Source organism: Mauremys mutica, chromosome 3, assembly GCF_020497125.1.
Source record: "Mauremys mutica isolate MM-2020 ecotype Southern chromosome 3, ASM2049712v1, whole genome shotgun sequence".
NCBI classification, from domain to species: Eukaryota; Metazoa; Chordata; order Testudines; family Geoemydidae; genus Mauremys; species Mauremys mutica.
Window position 1 is genome coordinate 65,340,668 of NC_059074.1, and position 13,635 is coordinate 65,354,302.

Below are 13,635 nucleotides of genomic sequence, written 5' to 3' on the forward strand. Positions count from 1 at the left end.
AAGTGTAAATGTGAGCCAGTTAAAGTAAGACTACATAGAATCATAGAATTCAAGATCAGAAGGGACCATTATGATCATCTAGTCTGACCTCCTGCAAGATGCAGGCCACATAAGCCGATCTACCCACTCCTTTAGCAAGCGACCCCTGCCCCATGCTTCGGAGGAAGGCGAAAAACCTCCAGGGCCACTGCCAATCTGCCCTGGAGGAAAATTCCTTCCCGACCCCAAATATGGCGGTCAGCTGAACCCCGAGCATGCGGGCAAGACTCTCCAGCCATACCCTCTGGAAAAAGGTTAAGAATATCATATCATTGATCCATTGTACTATTTACCAGTGTGGCATTTAATTGACCTATTGACTAAGCCCGTTATCCTATCATACCATCTCCTCCATAAACTTATCTAGCTTAATCTTAAAGTCATGGAGGTCCTTCGCCCCTACTGTTTCCCTCGGTAGGCTGTTCCAGTATTGCACTCCCCTGATGGTTAGAAACCTTCGTCTAATTTCAAGCCTAAATTTCCTGACTGACAATTTATAATGGAAGATACCCATGGATGTGTGTGTGTATCAGTGCTTGAGTCCTAACACCCACCCACCCCGCACCAAAACTTGCTGAAATCCCCAGACCCAATTCTCTGCTCCCAGGAGGAGAGATGGTGGCTCAGTAACCTGGATTCCCCAGGTACCAGAGCCACCATCTCTCCTTCTGGAGTGGGCCTGGAGGCAGAAGAGCTAGAGGAGGGAACCTTAGAAGATGGCACCCTTATGTTCTCCAGTTCCAGGCCCACTCTGGTTTAGTAAACCAGGCCACCCAGATTACCAAGCTGCCATCTCTCCTTCCGGAGGAGGGAGCTGGGTCAGAATAGTTTTACCTTTCCCTATTTATTGCTTCTTTTCTGTCCTTCCATCCCCCAATATTAACCCAGAAAACTGAAGTTTTTTCCCCCACCAATTTTCACCCATTCTTCAATTTTTGTTATAAGCCTCATTAAATTCCTGGGAAATTTAAAATAAAAAGAAAACAGGAAGTGCCTTGTGCATTACCAAAGCATATGTGGCTACAGAAAAACTGAATTCAGAAGAAATCTGAACCCACTCATTTTCCACAGTGGTCTCTTGAACAGAAAGGGCATCAACTGGCTGAGAAAATCTGTGTGCGCACATGTGCTCTCTCTCTCTCTCCCTTCCTCGGACCCCCAAGATGCAGCATTCTTTACTCCCCAAACAGATTAAACCTCCTATTTCTAGGGAAGGGTGAACCACAGAGGTGAAAGTAAGCTGGTCCGGTCCGGCATGCCGGCAAGAGCCAGTACGCCGTGCCGGACCGCACCGGCTTCCACGGCGGGGATTGAAAGGGCTCTGGGCTGCCCTCAGCTGTGGGCAGCCCAGAGACCTTTGAATCCCGTCCGTGGCTCTGGCGGCTGGGATTTAAAGGGCTCAGAGCTCCCCACGGTGGTGGGCAGCCCAGAGCCCTTTGAATCCCGGCCGTGGCTCCAGCGGCGGGGCTGGGGCTGGGATTTAAACCGCTCAGAGCTCCCCGCGACTGCGGGCAGCCCAGAGACCTTTGAATCTCTGCCGCGGCGGAGATTTAAAGGGCTCAGAGCTCCCCACTGCTGCGGGCAGCCCAGAGACCTTTGAATTGCGGCCACAGCTCTGGCGGCCGGGCTGGAGCCAGAATTTAAAGGGCTCGGGGCTCCCCTCAGCGGCAGGAGCTCCGGGCCCTTTAAATCCCGGCCCCAGCACGGCAAAACTCGGGGTTACCCCCCCTCGGGAGGCCCCCAGCCACCTCTTCAGCTGGAAGCCCCTGGTTGATTTAAAGTTCCTGGGTCTCCCAGCCACAGCTGGTGCCCCAGGGCCTTTAAATCTTAAGAGGCCACGCCTCTTCCGGATGAGGCCACATCCCCCTTAGGACTCCGGCAGTACCGGTAAGTCCTGTAGGTTACTTTCACCCCTGGTGAACCATCTTTCTCCTAATTATCACTGCCTCTCTATATCACAAATGTCTTTGCTTGGGGAGAGGCTATGATCCCAAATGGAAAAGCTGTTACCTTGTGATTTGCTTTCAGGGATTGATCTTGACCCCATCCTGCCCCCTCTGAAGTTCTTTGGGTATTTCCACAAGAGCTCCTCTTTGGGTCCATGCATATAATTATCACCACTGAATAAGTCATTACTGTTAAAGTTTGTGTAGCCAAGCCCTGGAGCCCTGTAGACAAGCCTGAACTGCTTCCAGTATTTGCTGGAAAACAGGCACAGCCCAAGTGTTCATAGATTCGAAGGCCAGAAGGGACCACTGCCATCACCTAATCTGGTTTCCTGTATAACACAAGCCATAGAACTTCCCCAAAATAATTCCTAGATCATATCTCCAACTACGAGAGAGATCAAACCAGAAATGAATTAATCAAATTACAAATTTCCATTTTTTTCCATTAAATTTAGCATCTAAGTTAAAAAGATTAATTCTGTCACAGTGAATAGAGGAGGAGAGTTTCCAGCACTTTCTGAAAGGATTTGCCAACCACAGAGGCAGTCTGATTTTAGTCTGAGAAGTCTGTTTAGAGATGTTTTGACATCTATGGAACACAGCTATTATCAACCTGGAAGAAGTGAACTACAACAAGACTTTTTATATGTACCTGGGATCCTGTTACCAAATGAATCAAAGGGAATCATTCCACAAGTAGGGAGCTATTAACACTGCTCTTCCAAAAGGCTGTGCAATAAATGGGATTATCTATAACATGATAACCCACTCAGAAATAAAACTGAGAACTCATGGGAGACAAAAAGCCACAGGGAAGGTAGAAATGGGGCTAACTCTGTTGTTTTTCAGTGCTGCCAAATCTAAGGGTTATCAAATTACTTTGGGCACTTTATAAGCTACCGACATAGTGCAGTCAATTTGGCAAAATCCATGCATGAAAAACATATATTTGACTTCACAAAAAAACTATTTGTTCTGATGGGTCAAGATAAGGAGGATTGGAACAAAATCAAGCAGCAGCAGGCCAAAGGAAGGAGGAGGCTGGCATGTGAGAAGGCAGTTATTCTCCTGAAAGGGAACTAAAGGATAGAAAACTGTTGACAGTATAGGATTTCATGGTTCCAAACTTCATGGAGCAGGTGCTATGAACAGTACATGCAACTAACCAGGTAGTACAGAGTAAGCAGTAGAAACATCATTCTATTGTAGTCACCTGTAATTAAACACTGAGTATGCCATATTTTCAGCTCCTCCACTCCTATGCCTGAACAGTAAAAATTTAAAATGTTAAAAAAACACTCTGCTTGCTTCATATCAAGATTGATTTAAAATGACTAATGAATTCTGAAAATATTTTACTTCCGCTTATCTAATTTTAACATATGCAAAGTGCATGGGTAGTGGAGAGTGGCTGCAGAATGAACTGAAATCACTTACCTTCACAGCAATTTTCAGTGACACATCTCGAATAGTGACTAATGGAGGGTATAGACGACCTTCTTCTAAATGTTTCTTTGAAACCTGTTGAGCTATCACCTAGAAATAAAGCAGAAGGTAGATTTATTTTAAACCCACAAGCCTACTTTGCAGTAAATCAGTTCAAAAGTAACTTTTGTAGTAAGTACATTTTCTGATTTTGCCAGATACAAAGTTCTCTGCACAGCACCGCTGTTCACAGTTCTTAAATCTAATATTTTGTAGAAAAAGTTGCCATTAAGTATATGAATGTAATTTTCTTTAAATGTGTATTGACTTTTAGTTATTCCTGTGCTTTCGTTTTCTTCTTTATTTGTTATCTTCCTCCGTATACAGCGTTTCACTGAGACTATGTGGTACTGAGACTTTAAGCCAGGTGGTTTCAGAATTTCATTTGAATCAATCCATCAACCTACCTGTGTTCTTTCCAAAACCACATGCCACACAAGGGGAGAAGAAGCTCCAGAGCTTGGATATGTTCAGGGCTCTTCAGTGTTATTCTGAAGGACCAAATCTTTCAGAATGGCCCCATGTCTATTTGTGGTTATAGCTGACTGGTCCTTTCATCCCAGAGACTCTTACAATGGATAACACAATGTATGTACCTCTCTTACTATTAGAGTTCACTCCACCAGAGATCAAGTGGCATCCTAAGCAGGCTTCCACAAGATACCAATATCTGAGATCTGCAAAGCTGCTTCATGGAGTAAGCTGCTCATGTGTCTTCAAGCATTACACACTGGACTTGGCTGCCAGATCAGATGCAAACTTTTGGAGAGCTGTACTCCAATCTCTGTTGCACTGATGCAGCTGATACTCTTCATACCCATTGTTCTGAAAAGGTTACTGCTTACTGCCAGTTCCTTCAGAGCAGAGGTAAGCTTGAGTGTCTCCCTTGCTGCTTTTGCCATGTTCTCAAAAGATCCCTCCTGTTCTGGTTAGGAAGCTCTAGCCAGCAATGCTAGTGGTGACCGAGACCTCCTTTTAATCCAGACATGTGAAGGAGTTCCACGCCAAAGTCTATCAGAAGGCAGGCCTTGGTAGGGCCAGTACAGCCATGTTGGCAGGTTGTGTTGATACCAGCCCAATCATGGGTGGCCTATCTAGTGCCAGTCCTGAACTGGGAGTCAGTATCACATGCCTTCCAGATATCCTTGCAGGTACCAGATATCCTTGCAGGTATTATACACACCTTTCAGATGATGATTCCCTGCTCAAGTCAGGGGGAAAAGAATTGCCTGGTGATGGGAGGAGAAATCTCTCTGTGGCAGTGGCAGTGAATGTGGCTTTGGCTCCATTGGTAGTGGGCCCTGTATCAAAGCCTGTGCTAGTGCCATATCCGGTGCTGAGAAAAGCGGGGGGGCTGTCAAAGGCATTCCTCGCTACTGGAAAGGATTCTGTCTCTGGGTCCAGTGCCCAGGAGAGCAGTGAAGGAGGCTCGTCTAAGAGTTATCTCAGTATCAGGAAATTGGGATTTCTGGCTCTGGGTCCAGGGCCAGCACTGGTCTTGGTGTCAATGTTGGCATAGGTGAGTCTGTCTTCCTTAACCTAGGTGTTGCTACTGGAATCTTGGTGCTATCCTTCATTGGTGTTGAAGATTTTGAGAGCTTCTTTCTCGGTCCAGAGTCCTCTCTGGGGGATGGATATGTTGCCCATTCTCAACTGCATTTGCACTCAGTGCAGGCAAACCTTTTTGCTCCAAAAGACAGTGCTGAGTTTCTCTTCCCTGGAGTTGGTGCCATAGTCGGCACTGAGGCTTCAGTCCTCAGGTGGTGTGCACCCTCTTCATCTTCCTTTCCCTGCTGGTACTGGGGGTGTGGTTCACAGTCAGTGGGACACTCCCCAGAGACAGAATCCTCTGTTCATATACAGGGGATGTCTCCATTCCTGGATCTGTGGCTACCCTCATGGATTGCTCCTACAGTGTACTTTGAGCCTTGTCTCTCGGGATTTCCAGGTGAATGCTGAAAAGGAGCAGCAGATAGCATGCTTGTCTGGAAGATGTGCTTCTGTTAGACGGAACAGGCATTGCTGTGTTCATCTATGATAGGTATTAGTCCATTGCAGGAAGGACGGGCTTGGACCTGGTAGGTTTTGAAACTGCCATAGCTAGCAGTTAGTGCAAAGTGCCTTGACCTACTGTACACACAGGGTCTCCCCATGTCTGTCCTGATTGCTGCTTTTTTGAAGGGTAGGGTGGGGGAGCATGCAACAAAAATCAAACAAATTAATATAAGGAAGAAATGAAGAAAAATGGTTTTCACTGGAGAAGAATTCTGAAAATCAGAAGCAGGTTAGAAACAGTCCAGGTTCTGTCTTGCTGGCATGGGTGGTAAGAGGGAACTGAGGGAGGATCAGGGCTGCTTCACCCTTTATATCCTCACACTGAAGCATGAGGAGACTCAGGGTGCATGCCCTGCCCTGCTGGACATTGCAATGCAAAGATTCCAAATTCACATGCTTGGGGCACATGCACACCTACAGTGGAATCCACATGGACACATACCCGAACAAGAAAGCAACCTAGAGCTTTATTTAACACTAGAAGCCTCCACACTAGCATCAACTTCCTGAACACTATAATCAGCTTCAGCAATGGAACCCTACAAACAATTATATACAAGAATCTCATGGATCATCACACTACCTGCACAGATCCAGTAACTACCCCAAACACACCAAGAAATCTGTTCTCTACAGCCAGGCCCTCAGAAACCACTGAATATGCTCTGAGGAGAAAATCTGGGATACAGACCTTAACACATTTAAAACTGCCTTCACCAAACAAGGACACTCCACCAGAGAAGTAAATCACATCATGGAACAGGCCATATAAATACCCCAGAAGAACCTGCTTCAATACAAGGGGAAAAAACCCTCCAGCTGCACACTGCTAGTTGTCACCTACCACCTCACACTGGAATCCCCATATGGGTATCATTAAACAGCTGTAACCTATACTGTATGGCAGGCCTGCACAACATGTGGCCAGCGGAGGGATTCTAAATCCCACGCACATGGTGCTCTGCGGGCAGCCCAGAGCCCTTTGAATCCCGGCCGCGGCTGAGATTTAAAGAGCTCAGGGCTCCCCACCGCTGCAGGCAGCCCCGAGCCCTTTGAATCTCACCCCGGCTCAGGCGGCCGGGCTGGGGCTGGGAATTAAAGGGCTCATGGCTCCCCGCCGCTGCAGGCAGCCCAGAGCCCTTTGAATCCCGACAGCGGCTGAGATTTAAAGGGCTCAGGGCTCCCTGCCGCTGCAGGCAGCCCAGAGGCCTTTGAATTCCGTCCATGGCCGGGATTTAAAGGGCTCAGAGCTCCCTGCAGCTGCAGGCAGCCCAGATCCCTTTGAATCTCACACCGGCTCAGGCGGCCGGACTGGGGCTGGGATTTAAAGGGCTCGGGCTCCCCTCAGCGGCAGGAGCTCTGGGCCCTTTAAATCCCTGCCCCAGCCCTGCAAAGCTCCGGTTCCCCCGGCTGCCGGAGCCCCGGGCCCTTTAATTTGCCCCTGAGGGCTCCCAGCCACCTCTTCAGCTGGGAGCCCCTGGTTGATTTAAAATAAAGTATCACTTCCCCACCCCCAACCTTCCTTTTTGGCCCACAGCTGTTTTGGTGGGGCGGCACTGGGGAAGGAGGGTTTGTTTCTGCAGGGCTGGGCGGCGCTGGGGCAGGGTGTTTCTGCGGGGCCCAGAGGTGCTGGGGGTGTGTGTTTCCGCGGGGCTGGAGGGTTTCGGCCCTCAGCTGTTTTCTTTGGAGTAATGTGGCCCTCGCCGCTTTACGAGTTGTGCAGGCCTGCTGTATGGAGACCACACCTTGAAATAAATCTTTCCTGAACACCCTCCTCTGGCCTTCAAACAACCCCTCAACCTCATTAACAGAGGCGAGCTCTCCACAGCCCAAGACCCAGCAACTCAAAGTAGCACCTGAACCTGGCATAACAATAGATGCAAAACATGCAGACATATCTTCACTGCTACAATGATCAATACCCCCCACAACCATGGGTCCTACACATGCGGTGTACCTGCCCCAGTAACAACTATGTGGGTGAAATGAGACAATCACTATGCTCTTGAATGAAGTCACACAGAAAAATAATAGGCGATAAATACCATATCACTCATGGGTGAACACTTTTCACAAAATAATCACTCCATATCTGACTGCTCTATCCTTATCCTCAAAGGAAACCGGCACAACCCCTTCAAAAGATGAACCTGGTTGCTTAAATTCATAACTTTGCTAGGTTATAGGGTTCCCAACCCTCCAGGATTTTCCTGAGAGTCCTCAGGAATTAAAGATTAATTTTTAATTAAAGATTTAAGTCATGTGATGAAACCTCCAAGAATATGTCCAACCAAAACTGGCAACACTAACCAGGCACTAAAAATCATGGTCTGAATAAAGACACTGGATTTAGGGCTTATTACAACAATCTGTAACCCACTAATCCCCCTCTTTTGACCTATGACTGCAGGGATGTTAACAGGCCACTTCATCTTGAATGGTCTGTTAGAATATCTCTGTGTTAACTAGTTATGCTAAACAATCTGTTCCACCTTGTATTTAGCTGTGATACTCTGCGTACCTTTCCCAGACCTGAAGAAGAGCTCAGGGTAGCTCAAAAGCTTATCTTTTTCCCCAACAGAAGTTGGTGCAATAAAATATATTACTTCATTCACCTTGCCTTTCTAGAGCTTTCTTGTCTGTCTTGAGTCATAGCATTGAATTGAATTTGATTTTAGTAACATTAGGCTTTCAGATGTTGTTATGCTGTAGATTGGGTAGCCCACAGGTAGTGTGTCTTTGATTTGTGGGCAGTTGCAAATTTCACTGCAGCCACTGAGCATGATCTCTGCCTTCCATTCAAGCTAAATGAGGGAATAGTTAAATGCCCCTTTGTTTAAAGATAGCTGATACAACAGAATCCACTATCCATATTACAGACCGGCATGGCATGGCTGACAGTAGGAGCTGAACCATGGGGTATGAGTGCAAATGCTGAGGGTGTAGTAGAGGAGTTGTTTGGTGGAGTTGTGTGTTTCAGTGAGTCAGAAGAAGACAGAGAAGGCAGCTTTCCAAGGAGACAAGAGAAGCAGAAAGCTCAGAGTGAGTGCTCTTTAGGTTGAGTGCTGGCTGGAAAGTGACTTGGGCGAACAGTGAGCAAAGAAGCTTTCGCCTGTTGTTTGATTCCTACTGTGTCCTGGGAAACAGGACTTTGTGTACACTCTTTGTAAATAAACAAGATTGCATCAAAGAAATACCTAACATCTGTTTCTTCATTTAGGCTATGTCTATACTACAGCCGGGATCGAAGCTCTGAGATTGATCCACCAGCAGTCGATTTAGTGGGCCTAGTGAAGACCCACCAAATTGACAGCAGATCGTTCTCCAGTCGACCTTGTACTCTACCCCCGACGAGAAGAGTAAGGTAAGTCGACGGGAGAGTTTCTCCCGTCGACGCCCCGTGGTGTAGACCCTGTGGTAACTTGACCTTAGGTACATCGACTCCAGCTACGTTATTCACGTAGTTGGAGTTGCGTAGTGTAGGTAGACTTACTGTGGTAGTATAGACATAACCCTAGTGGAAACAACCTCCAAGGCCCTAAATATTGGCTAACCACTTAGGCTAAAAAGGGGTGATGTTATTATAGTAACTTTAAGTAAATCGAGGAATTGTCCTTAACTGTCATTTACACACAGCCTTATTTTAAATTCTGTTGGAAGAGGGAATGCTGGCCAAGACAATGGCAGGTTATATACCCAGTACATTCACATGCATGCAAACTATTGCTATCAAACTATCAGCATTTTAAATTTAATTTTGAAAAGTGTATTGGCCACTAAAAATCCACTAGAGGGAGCCACAATAATTAGGAATAGAAAATATAATCCTGTTTTATTTTGGTTTCTCCCTTAACAACTAGTGGTTGTTTGCTTTTTTCCCCAAGAGTAAACAAGCTCTTTGATAAAACAGGACATATATTTATATTTGTCAGAAGAATAAGTGAGATCTGTTGTTTCTAATTTGATTTGTTCTTGGATTTAACAGGTTAGGATTTTGCTGGGGACACAATGCTTGAAGAAATTAGCTGCTCTTAGCTTAAAGCATCACAGAGAAAATTCAGAAGTGAAATGTTTTGTTTTGTGGCAGGAGACTACAGGAAGCAAGTTGGAGAATAAAAACTGGACACTATTCTGGATGAGACCAGTGACAACCTTAGCTCACATGGAATCCAAGAGAGTTTCTGTGCTGTACTACTTCTATAACAAGGCATTTGAAACAGTGTATAAACACAACCACAAACTAATATTTTCAAAGGAAATTTCACAATTCAAGTGTACTATGACTAAGTAAAAGCATTTTCAATTAATGTATGTTTTTAATAGAAAGGGAAATAGTCCAGCATTTAAATGGATGTCATCCAAGACTGAGCACATGGTATCAACCAGGTGCAGACATCTTGGCTATTTGGGAACATATTTTCTTTAATGAAGAGGTTTAACAGGATTATCTCTGAAGTGAATTAACTGTAGGCTTTATAGCGCCAACGGTATTTCATTAGTTTATAATTCTGACATTTTTGTTGTGCTTGGTAAAGTTTAGAGGAACAGGTAATGTTCCTTGTCATTGCAGAGAAATTGCCTGCAATTAGGAGGCATTATAGCTCACAGTACCTTAGCTTTATCATCCAAAATCAGTTACATTCTAGTTTACTTGATATGAAGGACAGAACATCTGAAACCAGAATCTGAGGTACTTACAATAAGTGAACTGTTCCTTCTATCAGAATTAATTGAAGAGGTGGCAAAGCAAGAGGTCAGTAGTTGCAGGCATGCAGCCTGGCTTCATATTTTCAATAGCTCTCTTTTACAGATAAGCCTACATTACATGCTAAGAAGGTCTTTTCATTTAACAGTTATGTTTTGGGAGTCTTAAAATCTGGAGCTTGCTTGGTACTTCCATTCACAATTGTTTTTCAGCTTTTAATATCATAATTATTTCAAAACCTACATGAAAAGCAAGGTATACTGTGATTTTAGTCCTTTATGGAAGATTTATACCCCTTTTCTCCCCTTCGCTCAGGACTTCAATGGAAACTTTTAACACCTCTTACCCTCAATGATTTGTGACCTTTTTTGGTGAGGGTTCCCTTAGTAGCCCATCAATGCTACTCCTAGCTCTTGCTTGTTAACACAGTTCAATACAGAGTGGTGAGCTTCCCCCCTTGAGATCCAAACATGCTGCTGTTTCTAGCACAATTAGTGCCTGCAGTATGAGACCAACTGTGAGTATTCTATCCCCATAAGTATCATGTGCATTAACTTCTGAGCTACCAAGACTGACTATATAGGGCAAAGATATTTGCTCATGTAAAATTTCACGAGGGACTTTCATACTGCACAATAACTTATACGGCAAAATCTGCACTAAAAACCACTTTGAGGAGACAGACCCTGTTTTAAGAGATTTAAAAGTACTGTATCAGCCCAGTTTCCAGAACACCATTGTTTGACTGCTAGTTAAAACTGCCTCTGTCAGCAACCAGTTTTTGCTGGTCTTTTGGACTGCCACTTAAGACATGTTTCAATTCATGTATATAGAACCTTTCATCCAGCAGTATTCCAAAGCACTTTCCAAACTATATATGGGAATCACTTAACCCAAACCAAAATGAAGCTACTTCTAGAAAGAAATGAGGCAACTGTTTAACAACACGCAGCAGTTTAGGACAGTAAGTGAAGAATACCATATCCGATTGAAATTACAGGGGAGGATTTGAGCAGGCAAGATGTAATTATCCAAAGTCCTATGAGATGTATCATTGCCCTTCTTGGATGGTTAAAGCCAATGGAAACAGTCTGGCCTTCTACTAATTTTCCTGATGGAAATTGTGAATGTCCCTCAGAGAGAGGGCAAGCTGATGACACTTTTTAAAGATGCCAGAATATACCTTGCTTAGCAAAAATAGCATTGGAAACGCCAGATGGTAGAGCATGCAGCTGCCCACCAATAAGTATTGTAGACCAAAGGAGCAACATATTACATTTGCTTCTAGTTATCTTGCAGATGAAATTCATGGTGCTGATCTTATGCCTGAATAGCCTGGGTACCAGTTGTCTGCGCCCACTTTCCTGCCTTTGTTCCATCAAGACAACTTCAGCAGGAGGAAGAAGAAAAGCTTGAAGGAGTTGAGAGCTGGGTATTCTAATCTCTGGAGCTGTTGGGAATGTGTCTGAGCCTCACAATCAGGATGAAATGTAGCTTCTTTTCATCTAGGTTTTCCATAATATTTGCTGGATTCACTTGTTTTTAAATCTTCTGGATGCTACCCACTGTCTTAGGTGTCCTCAAAGAAACTCAGTCAGCTGCTGTGGATATTTGAACGTGCTCCACATTTTTGTGAAGCTGTTAGATTCTACTTGGTGTAAGGTGTAGTAGAAAGCACAGTAAAACCTTGTAAATAGTTGTAGCAATAATAATAATAATAATACATTGGAGTTTACCCAGTACATAAGGGATAACACCTGCTTATTTTTTTTTAAAGTTCACGGGATCTTTAATAACTTACAGTGATCAGGGTTGTAATGTGAAATCTAATCTGAAAGACTAGATTACAGCAAAATGGCCTTCTAACCCTAATTGCATTCTGGGGCATTGGCTGAATACTGTCTCAAAAGAAAGAATTCCACCTAATAAATCACTAATCTCATTTCCTTCAGGTCTCCCTTCCAAGTATTGATCAGGTTCAATATGATTTTAATTTATGAGTCCACAATCTGAGAAAAAGAAAATAATTTAAATTAATATTTTCTTGTTAAATGTCTGATTTTAGCTATTGCCAATAATTAAACATATTTGGTTTGAATAAGACTTTCTCAATCACGAATCATGCTCTTTTCTGACGGATCATGAAGCAAAGCGTGTATGTGTAACATACACGGTCTGTCATGGAAAATATTGTGAAGTCACAAATTCCAAACAATCACTGAAGCTAAGCAGGAGAAGATGATGGAGAAGGAAATCTTAAGAGGACTGAAACCCTAAATTAAGTTTAATAGAAAACTGCAGAGCTTACATTTTTTATCTCTATGGAAAGCAAAAAATAAGGAGTCATAAGTGCACACATTAGGCACTGGAACAATTGATCAAGGATTGTGGTGGATTCCCCCATCACTGACAATTTTTAAATCAAGATTGGATATTATTCTAAAAGATATGCTCTAGGAATTGTTCTGGGGAAGTTCTGTGTCTTGTGTTATAGTGGAGGTCAGACTAGATGATCATACTGGTCCCTTCTGGCCTTAGAATCTATGAATTTGGAAAATTATTTTCTCTATTTGCCATTTCGTCTAGAATATTTGGTCTCTTTCATTGGCTCTTCATCAGCTGTGCTTTAGCCTTATAATAAATAAATACCAGTATTTCATTCCTCAGGGAGCAGTGAACAGAATGAGTCTATTTTTCACTGAATGCTTTGGTATGCACTTGTAGTATATGGTTCATTCCTTGGGTGTTACCTACTTCTGTGATGCTAACAGGTTTATGGAGTTTTGAGCTCTAGTTTTTGAATCTTTTAATATTTTGTCTCTTTTGTCTCTTCACATTTTGTCTGGTGTGTCTTGTTTGGTGCCTCTATAAATGATTAGTTGTTTGGGAAAATTGATTTCTGGTGCAAAAGGTTTGACTATTTATGTAACATGTGCCATAAATGTGCAGCAGACTTTACAAACATGTAGAAATACTGGGTCCATACCCTAAGGAGTTTTTAAGCTAATTAAGAAAAATACAATATATGAGATAAGCATTCACGTGCAAGAAAGAATAGAGACATTAGTGGCTGGACAGCAATATAGGAAGACTAAAAAAGAAGGTATTTGAAGGTGAAGAGACAACAGTGGAGAGATTCAGGGACTGGAGTGATGGGGTCATAGCAGTGAGGTACTTTAGTGGTTGTCTCTCTGTATAGCATAATATTTATATAGATGCACATACTCCTGAGGGCATTCAGCACCAAAAAAATTAAAATTCTGCACCAAAAAAATAAAATTCTGCACACGTTTTAAAATTCTGCCAATTTTGTTGGTCAAATAAATGTGGTGGCTCCAGCATGGCCCTGGGGAGCATAGGCCACTGGCTGCACAGATATGGGAGATCAACATGAAGCTCCCA

At 43.8% G+C, this 13,635-nt stretch overlaps 1 protein-coding gene across 1 annotated transcript in view; it reads right to left on the minus strand.

Annotated features, from left to right (window-relative positions):
* The window catches only part of ME1 (malic enzyme 1), a 359,661-nt gene that overhangs the window by 3,554 nt on the left and 342,472 nt on the right, over positions 1-13,635 (minus strand). Inside the window, exon 13 of the mRNA XM_045009647.1 lies at positions 3,426-3,524. Coding sequence (XP_044865582.1) covers positions 3,426-3,524 — 99 coding nt within the window. The remainder of the gene's footprint in view (positions 1-3,425; positions 3,525-13,635) is intronic.